The sequence below is a fragment of the Anguilla rostrata genome, chromosome 7, assembly GCF_018555375.3.
Source record: "Anguilla rostrata isolate EN2019 chromosome 7, ASM1855537v3, whole genome shotgun sequence".
Lineage (NCBI taxonomy): Eukaryota > Metazoa > Chordata > Actinopteri > Anguilliformes > Anguillidae > Anguilla > Anguilla rostrata.
The window spans coordinates 30892959-30914836 of record NC_057939.1 but is presented as its reverse complement, the minus strand read 5'-3'; the positions used below and the strand labels follow the sequence as shown (position 1 = coordinate 30914836).

The 21878-nt window shown below is 40.1% G+C and overlaps 1 protein-coding gene across 3 annotated transcripts in view; it reads left to right on the top strand.

The window, feature by feature from the left end:
• Positions 1–21878, top strand: part of si:ch211-203d1.3 (protein phosphatase Slingshot homolog 3) — a 57913-nt gene that overhangs the window by 32681 nt on the left and 3354 nt on the right. For 2 of the 3 annotated variants that reach the window (XM_064344060.1, XM_064344062.1), the window contains exons 6-12: positions 563–631; positions 7579–7644; positions 14041–14223; positions 14535–14625; positions 17296–17424; positions 18699–18745; positions 19339–19485. In XM_064344060.1, the coding sequence (XP_064200130.1) occupies positions 563–631; positions 7579–7644; positions 14041–14223; positions 14535–14625; positions 17296–17424; positions 18699–18745; positions 19339–19485 (732 nt within the window). The remainder of the gene's footprint in view (positions 1–562; positions 632–7578; positions 7645–14040; positions 14224–14534; positions 14626–17295; positions 17425–18698; positions 18746–19338; positions 19486–21878) is intronic. The other variant, XM_064344063.1, reaches the window with a different exon arrangement.

Here is a 21878-nt window from a genome sequence, read left to right as displayed (position 1 = left end):
AATAAATTTGCAAAAATTTCTAAAAACCAGTTTTTGCTTTGTGATTATGGGGTATTGTGTGTTGATTGATGAGAATGAAAATTAATTTAATCATTTCATAATAAGGCTGTAAGGTAACAAAATGTGGAAAAGGTGAAGGGGTCTGAATACTTTCAGAAGGCACTGTATCATGTGTATTTTTACAGGACTTGCATTTTAATAAGTAATGGCAAGTCCTCTCGAATAAATATGAAATAAATATGTTAGCATTTGAGGTGGTCGATACATACCCACACCCCCCCCCCCCTCCCCAGGGTGGTCAATTACAGACACTTGTACACTTAACAGACAGGGAGAGTTTCAGCCAATCTGAACACAGTAATGGTTGCAGTAAGGTGCCTTTGGCTTTGTGGTTTTTCACAGTAGTTTAAGTCATTTTATATAATTTTACAACTAATTGATACTGTTAACAGAGTTAAATGACTGTCTCTTTTTCCATTTTCCCCCTTAATCTCCCTCTTTTTCTCTCTCCCTTTCTTTTCCCCTCTTTTCACCCCTTCGTCACTCTATCTCTTTCTCTCAGTGATCACTGCACCATTGGCCTAGTGGTTCCCATTTGGAGTGACACCCAAGTATATCTGGATGGTGATGGGTAAGAGATAGAAAGAAGGGGACGAATGAGGGATTGAAAGATGAGGTGAGATGGAGGAGCAGGAACAACGAGAGTGTGGAAATGAGAGATGGACTCAGAGACACAGCTCCACTGGAGGTTGTTGAATGTGTGTTTACAGTCTGACTCATAGCTTTGACCAGCTGCCGTAACAAAGTAAATTATTTCCACAAATGATTATTTTCCAAACACACCTAAAATCAATTATTAGACCCAGACCTGGATGTTGGCAGTATCATCCATTTAGTAAAACATTGATATGTTGAAGTAGTGTTTTTGGTTTGAGTGTAGATGGACTGAGCTGTTTATTTACTATATAAGAACTTTATCTAAAAGTGTGTGTTCATTCGGCACATGCTTATGCCAGAGAGTAAACTAATCTTGGGGGTTTGGAGCAGTCAGTGGAGGGAGATTCCAAAAGGGATCTTTAGTTACATGCCTGATTTAATAATTCATTAATAATGTGACAGCTTTATGAATACATACATATATATATATATATATATATATATATATACACCATTTAGAGAGAGATTAGAAATGAGGGGTTTCCTTCTATTTACAAAATACTAAAAATAAACTATCAGCACTGTTCTTGCATTGTGTGGATCCTGTGTGGAGCTCAAGTGTTTTAAAGGAATACACATCGGTGTGCATGTACAGGTCTGCAAGTGTGCAAAACACACCTGATACACCTGAGAACTGATAGACTGCAGGTTTACTGCACTGTTTAAAAGGTTTTTAAAGGAGTTTACTGCCTCTGGGAGTAAAATACTTTTACTCTGTTGCTCTTGGTTACGGGGCTCTGGAATCTTAGCCCTGAGGGAAATGCTTTAAATTCTTGGGGATGGGGCTTGGGGGTTGTCAGCCTTTATCTAAGTGCTTTGCAGGCTGTGAGATGGTCTCTCTCCCTTCTATGAATATTCGTATAGCACATTTGCTCGGCTCTCGTGTCTTCCCATTTTTTTCGTACCCACAGGTGGTGCGACATAGGAGATTAGGCTGCTCTTCATCCCAAGAGCTTAGAAACAAGTCTGTGGAGACTTCTGCCTGGGAGGCAAATTAGATGGCTGTGTGAGAATCTAGCTCCTGATAGTTTGCAGAACTAACCTTTCCAAATTCAGAGTAAAGTATAAAATAGCATCATAACACTTGGTAATGAGTGAGAAGTGAGAACATTAGCTGAGAATGTACAATTCCGCGACCTCAAAAAAGAATTGAAAAACAACTTTAACACATTCAGAGAAGAACTCAAGACAGAAAGGATGGCAGATCTCAAAGAATTCAATTGGGAAATAATTTTAAAAATCCAAGCGCATGGCACTAGACTCAACAATGCTGAGGCTCGAATTGGTGAGACTGAAACATGGAACATGGCAATGAAAAATGTACTTATGTCTTTGGAGCAACAGACAGGCATGCGAGAAGCATTAAAGAATTTTGAAGGGAAGTCCAGGAAATCTATCATGCGTATTTATAATGTGCCCGAGGATGCAGAGGAAGACAGTTTCGTTCTGGAGTTTGTTGACAAACTGAAATGCAAACTCTCCCTACTGGCAGACACCGACCTACAAATCCAGCGAGCTCACAGAGCATTCTTTCATTTGATCATGATGATGCAAATACTGTGGTGCAGAAACGCAAGCCATCAAAAAAGCATTGGAGGAGAAGGGGATCAGTTTCCAGACACATCTCACAAAGATCCAGGGCTGCGTTTCCCGGAGCCTCCTTAGAGCTACGTGCCGCGTAAGGTCTACCTTAAGGTCTTCCTTTAGTTGTCGAGCTGTTTCCCAGCGCCTCCTTAGTTAAGGTATACTTCTGAAAGGTATACCTTTAGAAGGGTGGCCGGAGGCACTCGTAGCTGTCCCTTAGCGATGCGCTCCGCTCATCGTGCCACAGTTTTAGCCTTATTAGGCCAACATTTTGCTTTTCAAATCGACAGTTGTACTACAGTGCGCATCTAGTAGCCTACATCTGTATGCACAAATGACATAGATAGTTTAATATTAACTTTATGAAAATTAATTATCCAAAGAACGTTTCTGTGCATAGCACATCATGAGAATGTTGTCGTTTCACTTGTCTATTCCCATCATGATGGTAGTAAAGTACAGGACCTATCCATAATACTAATCCAATTAGTGAAAAAAATAAGCTTATATTATTTTTACGTAGTGGAGCTAACTGAGGATATGGCTTTAATGAACAAACAGGACAATAATTTAGCCAAATGATCTACATCTCTTTCCTTTAGCTCACACCTCCTATATAAAACAAAATAGCACTGGGTAAATATCAACATCACAGAACATTTCTTTCTTACCATGTTGTTTTACGATTTTCAGTAAACAACCCGATAATGATATTCTTGGTTAAACCTAAGACTATCCAACAGCAAATCAAGGTGGATGAACATATCACTTTAACCTAGGTAGGCCTATTCATAAGGCATACCCGGTATAGAATTAATCATGATCAATTTCCACAGATGCGCTTTTGCCTTTCATCTACGATCATTTTTTCACTGCAGAGAAAAGTCCGCGGGAATCAGTGGATATGCTGCTGCAGTTGCCTATATATTGTGTGACAAAAACAAATGAACATTAGACCTTTGTTTCAATAAGAACAAAATAATTCACCCATATGTAGCCTATATCCTTTTTCCTGGGCTTCCAAGAAGTCCCAGACTATGGCTTATATGTCCCGAATGATGCTCTTTATTTTATCTTTTGTAGCCTATATGTATTTATTGAAACTATCACAAGGTCTCGTCTTGACTCTTAAAGAGATTAGCAGATGATCTTTAGTAGCTTAGCTTCCTCTTCTGCAATATTAGATTGATGTAAAATGCTTATAACAACACTTATTATATTAAAATGTCATGCATAAGCCTTTACAAGTGAGACAATCGATTCGCGTGGCATCGATTGATACACTTTTCAGCATGACAGTGAAGGACAGCTCTAACTTATGACGTACCTTTGAAACTGTCCCTTAGGCTAAGGTATAGCCTGGGAAACACTCGCAGAGAAGCGAGCTCCTTTTGAAAGGTATACCTTAGAAGCCTTTGTAGAATGTTAAGGTACATCGAAATTGGGAAACGCAGTCCAGATTCATTGGGACTTTGTACTGCTTATGTACAACAGCACCAACAAAGGAGCTGAGGAGGACAGGTTTCCCTGTGGAGGCTCCAGACCGCTGTGCTGCTAGAACAGAGATGAAAGAATGCTAACAGTGTGGGCTGCCATGATAGTTCATCGGAGAGAAAGATTGAAGCAGAGAAATGGTCCAACTAGCAAGGGAAAGACTTCAGGAATTTCAGAGTGTGACCGCAAAATACAGTTGAGACCAAAAGTTTACATACACCTAGGCTAAAGACATCCAAACTCAATTTTACCATACCATTTCCTGTGTTAAGTCAATTAGGGTATCTACTTTATTTACATAAGAGGTCATTTCAGAATAATAGCTAGGAGACATTTATTTCAGCTTTTATGTACTATATCAGATTTTCAGTGGGTCAAAAGTTTACATACACTTTAGTGTTAGTATTTGGTGGCATTGCCTTTTAATTTCTTAACTTGAATAAAATGCTTTGGATAGCCTTCCACAAGCTTTTCATAATATTTTGCCGGAATTTTTGCACATTCCTCCTGACAGAACTGGTGTAACTCAGTCAGGTTTGGTTTGATGGCCACTCCAATACTTTCACTTTGTTGTCTTTAAGCCATTTTGTTACAACTTTGGAGGTATACTTAGGATCATTGTCCTGCTGGAAGACCCAGTTGCGATCATGTTTTAACATTCTAGCTGATGTCTTGAGGTGTTGCTTCAGTATTTCAAGATAATCTTCCTTCCTCATGATGCAAACTATTTTCTGAAGTTCACCAGTCCCTTTTCCAGCAAAACACCCTCACAACATGATGTTGCCACCCCCATGTTTCACATTTGGGATGGTGTTCTTCGGATTAAAAGCCTCACCCATTATCCTCCATAAATAGCGCTGAACATTATGGCCAAACAGTTCAATTTTTGTTTCATCTGACCAGCGAACACTCCTCCAAAAGGCTAGGTCTTTGTCCTGGTGATCTCCTGCAAACTTTATTCTGGCTTTTTTTATTCTAGTCTCGACAACCTTTCAGGCTATGGCGATGTAGGATTCTCTTAGTGGTGGATGTAGATACTTTGGTACCTGATGCCTCCAACTCCTTCACTAGTTCCTTTGTTGTTGTCTTGAGTTTGGTTGAGTTTGTTCAGCCCTGGGAGTTAATTTGTGCCTCCTTCCTGAATGATGCACTGTTTGTGTGGTCCCCAGATTTTTATATTTGCATATAATTGTTTGTACAAATGCTCATGGTACCTTCAGTGATGTGAACAAAGTAGATGCCCTAATGGACTTGCCAAAAGAAATGTTTGGTAACATGAAATGTGCAAGGTTGTGAAAAACTGAGTTTGAATATCTTTAGCCTAGGTGTTTGTAAACTTTTGGCCTCAACTGTATCTACTGGACCAAAGTGCAACGCTGATTGTAGAGTTGAATTTGACAGCCGTCTGTACTGCTATACAGTCGGTCTGTCCTGTCCTTAGCAAGGTAGCTAACGTTAAACATGGTGAAAATGCAGAAAGTGGAACTGTCCCTGAAAGATTTCACAGACGCAAAAGCAATAGTTTAAATGTTGTATTTTTAGCCAGTGTAATAAGTTAGAGATTTGCGTCAGTCGAAGGGGAGGATTGAACCAAGGTCTATCAGTCCTGTAAACAGTTCCAAAAAGGCAAAGGTACTACTCGAGTAGCTACAAAGGAAGTAGACGTCAGAGCTGCAAAGTTGTACTGTTTAAACGTGTGCACTTGTGTATGTGTCCATTTTGTGTTTGTATCTGATGTTTTATTGGTTGATGTACGTAAAATGAGTAATGGGGAGACATATTCTTTGTGGGTTAGGCACATTTATGGCAGGAAGAAGAAGGAGAAAATGCTAAATTCCCTTAGTTTGAGGCTTTATTGTGTGGACGTGTGAAGTTGCTTATGAATCTGTCTGTTGAAATGGGGTCAGAATGTACAGAAATGTGTTTTAGGGCTGAGAGTCTGTGGTTGTTGTGGTTATTTCTGTGGGGAACCCTGAAAAGTGCCAAACTCTCGGTGCTGTATAAGCATGGGGCATGCCCCCAAAGCGTAACTTGGCTGGATGGTATACCTGCCATCCTAATAACAGAACACTGTACACCCCTTGGAAAACAACCCCAGTAAAGTTCCAGGCTTGTAAAATTAGGTTCAGGTACTTTACTGGCATTTCTTGTAAAACTGCACAGAAATAACAGAAATAAAGTTTCTTACAAACTTGCAGTGTTTATTTCTTTTTCTAGTATAGCTACATTTACTAACTGTGTTCGGAAGATTGTAAGAACAACATCATCTTATTTATCTAGATTAATACGCATTAAATAACAGATAATTATTTTGTTAAATTTAACAATCAACTTATTAATCATATTGCTTACAGCCATACATCTCTCCAGGCAAACAAAGAACGAAAAGTTGAGTCATTAAGAGCAATCTTAAAAATTAAAATGTTTAATGGTCTCATCACAAAGCATGTTTTAATAAACTTAGCAACAATGAAACCACGTAATCAAGTGTCTTTCATAACCTTGCTATGTACTAAAATAGGCTAAATACTACATACTACTTCCACAAGAAGGAGGCATCTGCATGTGAATAGTTCAGAACATTTCCCATAGTATGTACTGGAACAATTCTCTAACATGGAGAAGATGGGTGTAGACTATTGCTAATTGTTTTCCTTTGTGGGGTAGGTTACTGTGGGTTATTAGATTATATACTGTATAATTTACAGTATGGGCTCATATTTCCCGTTTTTCAGAAAATGCAAACTGAATCACAGAATCTGGGTTAAAAGGTGGAATTTATACAACTGAATGCGACAGAATTGTGCAATTTTCTGTGTATGTTTTACAAATTGCAATTGGTGCTGTTGAGCATTGGGGATATCTGATTTTTGATTGTTTAGCCACATGTTTGGTTACTTCTGGGTGTGATCATTTGGGAGGAGTTCACTGGGGAGGTGGGGTAGAAGTTCGCTCCCGACCACGCCCATACAATCCTTAGGTTTTTTCAATATGGATTTTATGCCCGATTTGAAAGTGGTGTTATTACCGTTATTGCCATTACTTTGAATAGATATTTGGTGGATGTGTAGTGGAAACATCCCTCTGTGATAATTTATGGTTTTTTAAACTATATTCAGCCACTTTCCAATCACTTTAACTATCGCACCAGTTTTGAGTGCAACATTTGCTCAGAAACAGAGACCGCTCTTCCTATTGCACTGAATGATAAACCTCTCAGATGAGTTTATTTCCTGCGTTTGCTATTGTGGCAGTCGTTCCGCCTGAGAGGCGGATTGGTCTCGGCTGCACCGGCTGGTGGAGATAGCACACGCGTCTGGGCTGCGTTAGCTAATCAGTCCAGGTGCTTAAAGGTGTGCTGCTCACCACAGTTCAGGGCGGAGACCGGGAGCTAACACCAAGAGCGCAAATATGAGTTTCGTTTCGAAGGTCAAGAAGGAAGTAATCCTCAGCTGGGATGCTGGAGGAGCTGGACCTGGCTGGGAAGGCGGGTCAGCCACGGGCACGGTGCATGGGACAGTGGTCGCGCCGTTTTACTTTCTTTTTCAGTGCTCAATACAAAAACGAAACTAAAATCATAACTGCGCTCTCGGTGTTAGCTCCCGGTCTCGGCCCCGAACTGTGGAGAGCTTTCTTCCCTCCCTTTCTCAGAAAACTCAATTTCAAAATGCAGGAAATACATTTGTACATTTTTACACATATAAACATTAACAAAGATGAATTATCTCATTCTACCCCCTCTCTCTCCCCTCTCTGTCCTGTCCCCCCCCCCCCCCCCTCCAGTGGGTTCAGTGTGACCTCAGCAGAAGAGACTAGGATTTTCAAGCCTGAGTCCATTCAGACAATGTGGTGAGTCTCAGCTGTGGAGTAAATATTCGCAATGTCATATTCTGTGCACACAGGCCTGGCAGAGCTCACTGTTTATCTTCAACCAGCCACACTAAGCTTGTTAAGGGTATGAATGTTGTCATTTACACTCTTGTCTAACAACAGATAGATTTCGGAAGTCTTTTACAGTGACTCTCCTAAACATGTCCTCTTGGCAGTGCACGACTGCAAAATAGCCCTCTTTAAATAACTGGCAGTTAGGCTTAAACGTGATTTTAGAGACATGTTTAATTAATGTTCAGAATTTAAATTAATCCAAGCAGGATTTACCAGACAGTATTAACAGAAACATTGAATTGGTAATGGTTACTCACTTTTCAAGTTGGCTAGCTTGTAGATTATGTAATTATTTTGAGTCTGGAAAAAAATCTGCACTTACTGTTGCAGAAAGTTCACACTGATTGGGGGGAGAAAGGTCAAATTCTGCCAAACTAAATTGTATATCTACCTAGTTTCTTGTGATTTATTATACGTTCTTTTTTATATTACATTCATATTCACATTTAGGTAATTAGCAGACTCTATCTGTTGGGCTTCCCCCCATACGATCCATTGGTACAGTCGGATAATTACTGAAGTAATTAAGTACATTTAGCTCAAGGGTAAAGCATCAGTGCTCCATTTGGAAATCAAACCTGCAACTTCAGTTGCTAGCCCACTTTCCTAATCATTTGACTAACATAACATAACGTAATGACGAGAACAGGCCATTCAGCCCAACAATGTTCGCCGTTTTCCTAACTAAATTAGTGCTATTATTTCCTACAGACTAGATAGTATCTAACACTGTATCATAATCAAGCCTAGTCTTGAAAATCCCCAGAGTTTCTGCCTCTACTACGTGACCGGACAGGCTATTCCACACATTGACTACTCTCTGTGTGAAAAAATTCTTCCTAATGTCTGTATGGAATCTACCTTTTGTTAATTTCCATTTATGTCCCCTTGTTCTCAGAACTCTACCTGAAGAATCTCTTGTAGTTCACTTGACCCCCTTTATGAATTTAAAAGCCTCAATCAAATCACCCCTGAATCTCCTTTTACTAAGCTTGAAGAGGTTAAGCATCGTAAGTCTTTTCTCATAGCTTTTATCTTTCATACCAAGTCAATTTGGTTGCACTTCTTTGAACTTTTCTAGAGCCTCTATATCTTTCTTGTAGTATGGTCCTCACACAATACTCTAAGTGTGGTCTAACAAATGTATTGTATGAGATAAGTATAACTTCCTTGGATTTATACTCAATACTTTTCCCTATATATCCCAGCATTCTGTTGGCCTTTTTTTATTGCTACAGCACAGTGCCTAGAACCAGAAAGGCTTTGATCAACCATTACTCCCAAGTCTTTTTCAAACTGAGCACATTCCAATTTTCTTCCTCCCATAAAGTAATCCTGCCTAATGTTTTTATTTCCCAAATGCAGAACTTTACATTTGGCTATATTAAATTTAATCTGCCAGGTTTTCGCCCACTTCTGGATTTTATTTAAATCTCCTTGGATTACTTTAGTAGCTTCCAAACTATTAGCTGGGCCTCCCAGTTTTTTATCATCTGCAAATTTGATGAATGTACTATCAATGTCCTTGTCGAAGTCATTGATAAAATGAGGAAGAGCAGTGGTCCCAGCACCAATCCCTGTGGGACTCCACTTCTAACAGCTCCCTGCTCAGATAATATCCCTCCTACTACTACTCTTTGTGATCTACCCTGTAGCCAGTTCCGAAACCACTCTGAAATGCATCCTCTAATTCCTACTGTCTTCATTTTACTAACAAGTCTCTCATGTGGTACCTTATACCAAATGCCTTTTGGAAATCAAAGTAAATAATATCATACACCTTCTTATTATCAAAACACTTGGTAGCATCTTCGAAGAATACTAGAAGGTTTGTCAGACATGACCATCCCTTACGAAAACCTTTATCCAGCTATCCCTTAGGATGTTGCTATTTTCAAGAAATACTTCCAACTAAAGATTCCAGTATTTTACATATTATGCAAGTTAAACTTACAGGCCTGTAGTTTCCTGGATCAGTACGGTCCCCTTTCTTATATATTGGTATTATATTACCATGCTTCCAGTCCTCTGGTATTTCTCCAGTTTCTAAGGACTGTCTAAAAATACCTGCCAATGGTTTAAAAATGATCTCAGCTAACTCTTTGAGTACTCTTGGGTATATGCCATCACGACCTGCTGCCTTGTTTGTCTTCAGTTAAAGTAATTCATGCAGTACGTCTTTATCCTCTATTTCAATATTTGATAAGATTTTCTGAGTACTGAATATGCCTTCCAGTCTATTAGTAACCTCTTCTCTAGTAAAACTCTCAACAAAATAACTATTTAAGGCATCAGCAATATCTTTATTCTTAGAAAGCAATGCTCCTTCTTCAGTTTTGCTGCACCTGATATCCTTTTTGACTTTCCTTTTCCTACTACAGTATTGAAAGAAATGTTTAGGATTACTTTTTGCATTTACGACAATTTGGCTTTTAAAGAGCCTCTTGGCTTCCCGTAGTTATTTTTTAACCTTAGCACGTATGTTACAATATTCGGCCCTTATTACTCTCAGTGGTGTCATCTTTATATACCTTATACAGTTTAGTTTTTTTTTCCTCAAACTCTGCTGTACTGCTTTGTTCTTCTACTGGGGGAGCGCTTCTTCAACGTACTTTTCCTTACCTTTGGAATAAATTTAATTTGCGCCTCAAGAATAGCCATTTTGAACCTACCCCACTTTTCATTCACAGTCTTGCAGTTATAGAATAGAATAACTGGCAGAAATGGAGCTGGAGATGTCTTCCAGGGAGGGCAGAGGGCAGCGATGATTTTCTGTGCGGTGTTGATGACCTTCTGAAGAGCTCTCCTGTCTGCTGCTGAGCAGCCAGTGTACCATACTGAGATACAATATGCCAGTACACTCTCGATATAGGAACGGTAGAAGGCCATCAGCAGCTTTTCTCCCAGCCTGTTTTTCCTGAGCACTCTCAGGAAGTGTAGTTGCTGCTGTGCCTTCTTAACAACCACAGTGATGTTTGCAGACCAAGAGAGGTCCCCAGAAATGTGGGTTTTCAGAAGTTTGAAGGTGGGAACCTTTTCCACACAGCCCCCGTTGATCTAGAGTGGGGCAGGGTCTGCTCTGTGCTCCCTGAAATCAATGACGAGTTCCTTTGTTTTTGTGGTGTTCAGTGTCAGGTTGTTTCCTGAACACCACACTGTCAATTTCTGGACGTCATCTCTGTAGGCCGACTCGTCTCCTCCTGAGATAAGCCAAATACAATGTTGTCATCCGCAAATTTGATGATGGTGTTGGTGGGGTGGGTTGGAGTGCAGTCATAGGTGTATAGAGCATAGAGTAATGAACTCAGCATACAGCCTTGTGGAGAGCCGGTGCTGAGTGTGAGGGTGGAGGAGAGGTGGGGGCCAAGTTTAACAATTTGTGGGCGGTTAGTGAGGAAGTCATTTATCCAGGTGCAGGTGGGAAGGGGGAGGTCTAAGTCAGACAGTTTGCCGACTAGTATGTCTGGAATGATTGTATTGAATGCTGAGCTAAAGTCCATGAAGAGCATCCTTACATAGCTCCCCCGGTGTTCTAAGTGACTCAGCGCGGTGTGAAGAGCTATGGTGATGGCGTCTTCCGTGGACCTATTTGCTCTGTAAGCAAACTGATGTGGGTCAAAGATGGGAGGGAGGCTGGATTTGATGTGCTGTGAGACCAGTCTCTCAAAACACTTCATGACTACTGATGTGAGTGCGATCAAAGTTAATACGTTTCACCCAATCAATATTACTTAAATTTTCTTGCATCTTGTTGAAATTGGCTCATCTAAAATTTCTAATTTTGCCCCTACAGGAAACCTTGTTAATTTGCCATAATACATCAAATCTAACTGCAGAATGATCGCTAGTCCCAATTGGCTCAATTACCTCTATGCTACAAATTCTGCCCGGATCAATACATAGCACCAGACCCAGAATTGATTTCCCTCTTGTGGTCTGATTGACATACTGTGCCAATAAAGGTCATTTATAACATCTAAAAATTCTTCCTTACTTTTTCCTTGTCCTGTCATCATTTCCCAATTAATAGCAGGGTAATTGAAGTCACACATAATAGTGGTCTCATAATCCTGACAAGCTTGTTTTATTTTTCCAAAGAGTGTTGAGTTCACACTACTGTCTGAAGCTGACGGCCTGTAACACACTTCTACCGTAAGGCCCTTTTCATGTTCCCCTATGAGCTTTATTCATATATCCTCACTAGGCACAGGTCAATTTCTGGGATTTTCTGCCCATTAAAATTTTCTTTTACATAAAGAGCTACACCCCCACCTCTCTTACTGGATCTATTCTTCCTAATGAGTTTGTGCCCTTCTATATTATATTTATTCCCATCCTCATCTCCAAGCCATGTCTCTGTAATCCCAAATATGCCATAAACTCCCCTATTTATAGCAGCCTCAAGTTCTAAAAAATATTTTATACTCCTAACATTTAGATTTTTACGTCTACGCATACTCTCCCGTTCCTTCACTCCCCACTGTCCCAAGCCACCCTTACTACAACTTTTTTTAACAAGACTTCATTAGTGTTCACACTATTATAGGAAGCCCTGAAAGCTTCCATCCTGGTAGTCTGCTCTTCCCTACCCTTTTCATTTTCTGACCTCCCTGCCCCCCAAGTCCCTAGTTTAAATAATCCTGTGCTACCTTAAAGGTACAGTATGTAGGATTTAGTGGCATCTAGCAGTGAGGTTGCATATTGCAACCAACTGAATACCCCTCCCTTTCCAACGACGGAGGAGAAGCTATGGTGGCCTGTAAGTTCCAAAAATGATGTCATCATCTACGACAGCATCGAGTAGCCAAGTGTCAAGTGATGAGGTTCCTTGATAGATTTATAAATTTTATTTAGTTATTTAGTCTGTAAAACTATAGGTCATAGCTTACAAGTAAGATAGCGATTATGGTTGTTAATTATTCCGCATTGTGGTAGCCTTTTATTGCTAACATTAGCTAATGTTAGCTGCTTTGCATGGTAAATCATAGAAAGACATGATACGTCACAAAAACTATTACACTACTAACTAACGCTCACATTACAGTGTGAAATATCCTCATTATAAAATACAACTAACCTATTTAAAGACACTCAATTTAAAAAATAACCGAAATATTTTGAGCAGTAATACTTACATAGCAATGCTGAAATCTTATCTGTTTTCAATAGATAGAGGCAGTAAATAAATTATATATTTCTATCCACTTCTGTCTTACACCAGAAAACGATGTCAGCTAGATCTATCAGCAAACATATGGCTTAGCTATACCCAGAAGCACTCAATAATCAAATAATAAAGTATTTTCCAAGAAATTACGAAAAATTGTTGACAACGTTTCGTTAGGTGCAGTGTCTTTTACTGCTACCACAGAGTGAATGCGTAAGTGAATGCGATGATAACAAAACTTTCGATTACACTAACCAATAAAACGTCATTCCAAAACCAAAATTAGACATATTATACATCATTAGAAAGCTTATACTCTCATTGTCAATCAAGCCAGACTGTACTAAAAAGGGCAACAACACCGTAAACAACACATGTGGTATTACGCACGGCTATTTTGGAAGGTACCCAGGCATCACAAATACGCGTATATTTTACAAACTGATTGTCCAAGACAATATATGACCACTCAGTCTCTTATTTCTTCTTCGTCTTTCAACCAGTAGCCTCTCGAGCCAGTCTCTTTTTTCACTTCGTTATCCAACCGGTGCATTCGCGCCACTCACCAAAGTTCAAAATGCGAAAAAAAACGCGAAAGACCCTCTCTAGAGCCGTTTATCCATTCTGGGCTACTGTAGAAACGTGGGGGTGCAACATGGCGGCTTCCGTGGAAGAGGACCCGCTCCATATGTAGATATAAAGGGCTCATTCTAAGGTAACGAAAACACAACGATTCTTATTTTCATGGGATTATACACTAATTAAAACATACTTATGAATATTATATTCCATTTCTGCCAAGTTTGTTCCGCTAGATATCACTAAATTCTACACACTGCACCTTTAAATAATCCTGTGCTACCTTCCACTGATACTTGTTATTCTTCACTCTAAAATGTAACTAGAGTTGGCTGTTATTACTCCTGCACTTCAGGTAAGCATGAACATATCTGCGTGCCATGTGGAGCTCACTATCTGTTTCTTAGTTGTTCATGTCAGATCAAATGCACTGTAATGCAAAATAACAGGCTGCCCTCAAGGAATGAGGTTGCATTGACTCTAAATGAATTGGATGGGATTGTGGATGAGCCACCTGCACTCTGAAAGCTCCCTCACATGCCTTGCTACTGTAGGTCTGTGTTGCAAGCACTGCACGGGTGCTGTGAGCGGGCAGTGAAGGGCGCAGTTATCCCCAGCTGTGGTCTGGACTGGGCCCAGAACTATGCCAGCCAGGTGGAGTCAGACCGGCACTGCCTAAACGAGTGGGACGCCATGACAGGGCTGGAGTCTGTGAGGCAGGTTGATGTGGAGCAGAGGTGAGCGTGCCTGCGATTGGCTGTAGAGCACTGTGGATTATTTCTGCCATTTAATTCAGTAAGGAAGGGACATGCTGGAGGCTGTGGTTTAAAATGTTTTGTGCTCATGTGCTCTCTCTCTCTCACTTTTTGTTTCCCTCTCCATCATGCTCTCTCCATCATTTGTTTTCATCCATCCTTTCCTCCTGCTGTGTTTATTCCTTCTCTGTCCTTACCTCTGCATCCCCCCGTGTTTTTATTTCTTTAATTATTTCTTTCCCTCCGTTATCCCTTCTTCACTCTATTCTTCCCCCTCCTTCATCTCTCTGCAGCTCAGAGAGAGTTACAGTGGAGAGGAAGATTAAGGTCAAGCTGAGAGAAATCATGAGCACTGAGGACCTGGACAGCATCACCAGCAAGCAGGTACAGTTAGAGAACATCACTTACAGACCGGCATGGTTAGAGATACGCAGCTTCAAACAGATAGTTAGAGACCATCACCTCCAAACAGCTACAGTTACAAAACATCACCTGCACACAGGCACACAAACAGGCGCTTCTCTACCACCGTGCCGTGCCATGCCGTAATCCGTGCTCCCGCTTTGTTTTGCTTTCTCCACTGCCACCTGACCTGTACCGGGCCGCAAGTACCCATGCCGGTTTTAGTTACTGCTCTGGGGTAGGTACCAAAGGTACTATCCGTGCTGCAGACTGTTGATTGGTCAATGGAAATTGTCACAAATACGTGATCCCATGTTCAGTTTGTTCACCGGCAGCAACCGCCATTTTTAAATACCACAACAGCAAGAGAGAGTAACCTTAACTAGCGAATTCTACAGTCAATATCTGGGACTAAATATTGAATAAATATACAACCTTACCATTGGTTTTATGCGTAGAGATGTTCCTTTTGAGACTGAGTGGTCATATATTGTCTTGGACAATCCGTTTGTTAAATATACGCGCATTTGTGATGCCTGGGTACCTTCGTAAATAACGAGCTGTGCACAATACCACGTGTTGTTTACGCCTTTTTAGTACAGTCTGGCTTGATTGACAATTAATTTATTCAGTAGGTGAGAGTATAAGCTTTCTGATAATGTATAACATATCTAAATTTTCTTTTGGAATAGCGTTTTATAGGTCAGCGTAACCGAATATTTTCTTATCATCGCATTCACTTATGCATTCTCTCTGTGATAGCGAAGACGTAACACATAATGTAAGTATTACTGCTCAAATATTTAGGTTATATATGTTATTTTTTAAATTGAGTGTCTTTAAATAGGTTAGTGGTATTATATAATGTGGATATTTCACACTGTAATGTTATCGTTAGTTAGTAGTGTAATAGTTTTTGTGATATATGCAACAGTGATGACGAGAGTGTTGGAACATTGCCAAAACGTGGTGGACGGTGAAAATTGTTTTCATATCGTCCCATCCCCATACAAGAAAACGTACGAGAGTACAGAGTATAGAAATACATACAAAAGTTAATTATTACACATTTAGGACGCTTTACTCCTCCCATGACTCCTCCTACCTTCACGGGTATGTTGTGTAATGGAGAAGCGCAACAGGCAACACGGCACGGGTAGGATATGAATGCTTGCCGTCCTGTACTGTGCCGTGCTGGTCAATGGAGAAGCGCCATTTGAGAACATCACCTGTAAACAGGCACACTTTGAGTAGTTTTGATAGTCTCCTACTGAATCTACCAAAAAGTGTCCCACATTTGCTGAATCCACCCTACCTGTTTACAAAAACGTTTTTTACTGACCACGCCCACTGTAAAGATGTCAGTCCAATAAAAACAATTGTTTAATGACAGTAACTGTTGTAGCAATAATTCAAGAATGTTTTTTTATTGTCTGTTGATTCGTACATAGCAGAGTAATGCAAAGCTTAAGTGTCCCACTTCTGCTGATGTCCCACATTTGCTGAATTCACCCTACAGTTAGAGACCATCACCTGCATACTGGCCTCGTCTGTACAGTAGGGATGGTGCCAAATACAAATACCATATTCAGCAGCACTCGGATAATGCATTCTCCCTGAATGTTTTCCCAATTTTATTTTGATTTGGATCTTTTTTTTTATCTCTTTGGCGCAGTTCGCTCAGAGGTCAGCTCCAAGTTTCTCAATTAATTGTACATACTCTTCCACAAGACAGTCACCTGCAAACAATTGCAATAGGAGAACATCACCTGCAGACAGGCACAGTTTTAGAGACCTTCATCCTCAATCAGACACAGAGTGCGTCACCTTCAAACAGGTACATTTACAAAACATCACCAGAAAACAGGTTCAGTTAGAGAGCATCGTTGCTCTTGGCCAGGGTCACGGTGTTGAGGCGGGTGGGTGCTGGAGCCCATCTCAGCAGACATTAGGTGAAAGGCCAGAATATACCCTGGACAGGTCACCAACCCATCCAAGGGCCCACCCACCATTCACTCGCACATTTATACCCCACAGACAATTTAGATTCTCTAATGAACTTAACCTACTTGTCTTTGGACTGTGGGAGGACAGCGGAGTACCTGGAAGAAACCTACACAGACATGACAAGAACATGCTAACTCTACACCGAAAGACCCTCAGCCAGGATTTTGAACTTGGTACCTTCTGGCTGTGATGTCACAGTGCTACTCTCTTCACCACCATGCCACCCAGAAAAACATTTTTCTCATTTATATTGACCTGTGAAACAGACACCGAATACAAAGGCATCTGACTTCATGGCTATGAACAGAGACTGTACAGTTGAAGGGAATCTCTTCTTTGAGAGATTCCCTTCAAAGCGGAGATGGATTCGATGAAAGTACTGGCTCAGTGGCCATGCTCTTACAGTCAGAAAAGGCAGAGACAGAACTTTTGTTGAGCAGTTGCAGTTTCCATGTTTACATTTAGTCTTCCATTCATTTGTCTGTTTTAATACTTGTATCAATTACAGAATGCTTAGGTAATTTTGGATTTTTTTACATTTGAATCTGAATGGATCAGGCAGACTGTGATATTCAGAGTGGTATTCATGGGTGCTGTGCAATGCTCTCAGGGTTTTATGCAGTGTGATGCTGTTTGTGATCACAGGTGCGGTTAGCACTGGAGAACAGCTTTGGCATGGACATGAAGGACTACAAGGAATACATTGACAATGAGATGATGGTCACCATGGCCCAGATGGACAAACCCTCCAAAATATTTGACTACCTTTACCTGGTGAGAGACCCACATCTGCATGCTCTGAGACGGGGGGTTATCAGGCTTGAGAGCAGTCCTAGACATTTCTGAAATTTATTTAGATATAAAAACAGATTCCTGAGTATTTTCAACAAAACATTTCAACTAACCCAAACTGCACCTTGAAAATAAGGATTTAGTTCTGAATACCAGAGAAAATGGATGTTTCCTTTAAAACTGTCAGTAATTGCACAAATTTAACTGGTGGGGACAAAGTCTCTTTAGATCAGGTATTTCAAATGGTTAGTTGACCCAGGTGTGCCCGACACCATTTTGTGATCAACCCTGTTCAGCTCAGTCTTGTAATTCTTTTCCTGTTGCTTATGTAAGTGATTATAATATTATCAGCGGAGTGGGCTATATAAGTGGGGAACTCATCCTGTTAGAGCACAGTTCTTGAGTATGGATGACCCCCACAATCTGGCATCGAAACGCAGGTAAATGATGGCAGAATCTTAACAACAGGCAGTCAATTACACTATTACAATTTGTTCGATTCAGAAAATGAATTCACGTTTATTAATTAATTGAAAATGACCTGTAGAACGTCATGGCCACTGTTGAAGTCATGAACTAAATTTAAATTCACAGGTAGTTGAAATGAAATGTAATAACCTAAAATGACTTCTGAGTAAATGGTAAATGGACTGCATTTATATAGCGCTTTTATCCAAAGCGCTTTACAATTGATGCCTCTCATTCACCAGAGCAGTTTGAGGTTAGGGGTTAGGTGTCTTGCTCAAGGACACTTCGACATGCCCAGGGCGGGGTTTGAACTGGCAACCCTCCGACTGCCAGACAATCGGTCTTACCTCCTGAGCTATGTCGCCCCATGTAGAGTAGACTGGGCAGCTCGAAGTACACTTCTTTCTGACGTGAATTAGGGCGAATGTGTGAACAGCATCTCTGGCAGAGTTCCTTTCTCTGGTTTCAACACTTAAGATGGTAGTATATGCAGTGAAGTTTCTGCTGTGTGTTTGTGCAAGTGCAGCAGACTGGCTTACCCCAGAAGTGGTCATAATGTTATATACATCTATGTCATTAAAACACTGTAAATATGAGAGCTCATCCTTCAGGCCATTTGAGTATCTATTGTTCTGTTTTTAAACAGTCCTAATGACAATACATTAAAGTAACTTACCTTGTGGCTGTTTTGATTCAATTTTAGACTGGGTTCAGTTTTTATTCAAAATCAGAATGAAATCAGTTTTGATTTGGATTCAGATTAGGTTGAGACTGCCTGTCGTTTCCAGGGCTCTGAATGGAACGCTGCCAATTTTGAAGAGCTGCAGAAAAACAAGTAATACTTTCCATTCGAGCTTTTTGATGGGTGTGAGGGTTGGTGTGTGCATGTATGCTTGCATGTGTATGTGTCTTACAGACAGAGATTGTGTGTGTGTGTGTGTATGTGTGTGAGTGTGGGGTGTGTACAGGCATGCTTGTGTGTGTGTTAGACAAGGATAATGGCCTCATTCAGGAAACATGCATATAATCAAATTTGAACATAAACTATGTTTAAGAACGTTTCTATGAACAATTCAGCATTCATAATTTTTTGTATTATCGGTATTCGTTCATGGTTGTTTCCTTATGCTAATCACATGAACAAGATTTTGCATAAAATATACAAACAGTCATCTCATACACCTGGGATATGCACATAAACAAAGGTCTGCACATGTCATGAATCCCATATTGGTTTTTCATAGGAACTTTTTTAAGAACAAAAATAAGAATAGTTTTTGAAAAACTTAGTGAATGAGGCCCATTGTGCGTGTGTTTGTGTGTGTGTGTGTGTGTGTGTGTAAGTAATAACATGTTAGTAATAACATGCTGGTTGATAACAGTACGTGTATAACATACATTAATAACATGCTCTTGTTGTGTGGGCAGTGTGGGATACATTTTGAACATTACCATGGAGATAGACAACTTCTTCCCCGATTCCTTCACTTACATGAACATCCGCGTGTATGATGTGGAGTCCACCGACCTGCTGTCTCACTGGAACACCACCTACAACTTCATCAACACAGCCAGGTACAGCTCCACCCCTCACTTCCCACTCAGGTCCCTTGTCCCCCCCTTAAACTGTGACTGTCGAAAATGGACACGGATGGCCTTCCCTCTTTTACCTGTCCAGCTCCTGTCTTACCTTTAATTAGGCCCACAATCTCGGTGGAAAAACTGCACAAGTCAACAGGGAAGTGGGAGGAAACCCATCTAAAATGCACTGTCGGAATTGTCTTTGGCTTTGTTTTCTGTATTAGGCGGTCAGTTTGTGTAGTCTGTAAAATTTATTGCAAACAGTAACCAACTGGATTGCAACATCTGTGGATGTGTGGATACTACAGATCTTAAGAAAATGTAAATAAATAAATAAATAAGTTGTTGACCTGCAGCTTTCTATTCTACAAGTCATCGACTGACCGACCAATTGACTTGACTCACTCTGGGGGCTGTTAGTTGTTCATTCCAACTGTTTTGTTGTATCATGGGTTTTTCTTTTCTTGTGAAAAGTGTGGTCTATCTTTGGCATGAATTTACACTGTATTGTTGTTTTTTTATTGTGGTAAGGTGAACCAACGGCTTCTTGTTAACTGCGTGATTGAGTCTACCGTAAATGTGTTGTTAATTTAGGATTAAGCTATTATGGTATTTTCCGTTTAGTATGATGCACTTTTTGATTCTCAAATGAATTTTATTTATTGTTAAAGAGTAATTGCACTCACTCTTTCAGCCTGGCTGAGCCTACTACACAATTCTGAAAAATGCGTCCTGGGGTGGGTGGAGTTGGTGTGTCTTTTAAGATAAAGATAAAGATAAGATAAAATAAGATAAGATAAGATTAGACTTATGTTTGATCTGAGTTTCATGAGCCAGGTACCACTACGCTGTACAAATAATTTGCATATAGAATACTTCATGTAAATGAGATGGACACACCAACTCCACCCACCCCAGGACGCAGGACTATCAAACTAGTCATTTCAGGTCAAATATGAACCACGATTCAAGAATTACATGGCCTCTTTCTCACCTCAAATGTTTTCAGAAACATTTTTGTGGACCATTTAGGTGGAATATGAGTGAGTTTATGAACAGGCCGCCATATTTCTCCGGTTTGAGAAGCCGAAACCAGTCTAGTCAATCAGGTGCCAGCAGTGTTCCATCTTATTAAAAAGTAAACGGAAGAATTTCAGGGCGACAACAATTTTCTGACTGGCTATCTTGATTGACCTCTACAGAACATAGTAATATCTCCAAAGAAGTACTCAAATATTGTGATTGGGGCGGGGCCAGAGTGGAATGCAGAAAACATTTTTCTAACATTAGAAGGCAGCAGCCAGATGTTTTTATTCATTAATTTATTCTTTTACATTTTCCCAATGAAATTACATAATTTCAGAAATGTTTTGAAATGACATAGATTAAAATTTTTATAAAGTAGATTTTCAAGCATGTTTACAGCTAAAAAAAAAATCTAGGGTGTAATTACCCTTCAAACTATCGTTCGGAACAATTGAATAAGCGCCTGGAAATTACATGTCAACCCAGAAATCGGTAATTCGTGGAACGTAGTTTTTGTTTTTTGTTCTTCTTTAACACAAAAATCCTGGACTGAATTGATCTGGGGTGATTTTTTGTGATATTCTGTTTCATGCTTGCTTTATGTGAATGTCTTGTTTTATAGTATAAACATTTCCTTGAATTTATTTATTACTGCATTATTCTCCTACTTGGTTAATTTAAGGGTTCATGAGAAAGATATTTGGAGTCATTTTCATGGCCCATTTATTTTAATACATTGATCCTGTGTATGGCATGACTGATGCAAATGGCATCCTATACTTAAAACCAGACTACTAAAAAATATTCCATTGTCAGGCTTAGCCCTGACTGGCACCCTAAGCAAAGACAAAAAAAGTCAAACTGTTTCAAAACGCTTCCATGGCCATGCCTTGTTTAGGGTAACAGGCCTGCCAAAATCCTGCACTGAGCATTACAACTTTATCTGTGCCGATGTATATGTTTGACATCTTTAGTATCTGTCTGAGAGCCTGTGCTGACGTGTGGATATTTTGATATATTTAGCTAGGCTGAACCAGGGCATTTCCTGGACAGTTCTTCTTTTTGGGCCCAAAAATATCCATCCAGGTTGGATTTCTAATTTCCTTAAAATGTGTGGTTAGGTTTTGCTCATTCCACAGATCGTATATAAACAGATAGCCAAGTATTCTGTTCATAATGCCCGCCCGTCCCTTTTTTTAAATCCAGTGTCAACAACCTACCTTAGCATTTGCCTGAGAATCTTTATCATTTCTCTGAGAGCCTTGCTTGTGTCTAATATCTTTAGCTACTCCCTGTGAGACTGTGCTGGTGTTTCATATCTTTAGAATCTCATCAAGAGTGTGTGCTGGTGTTTGATATCT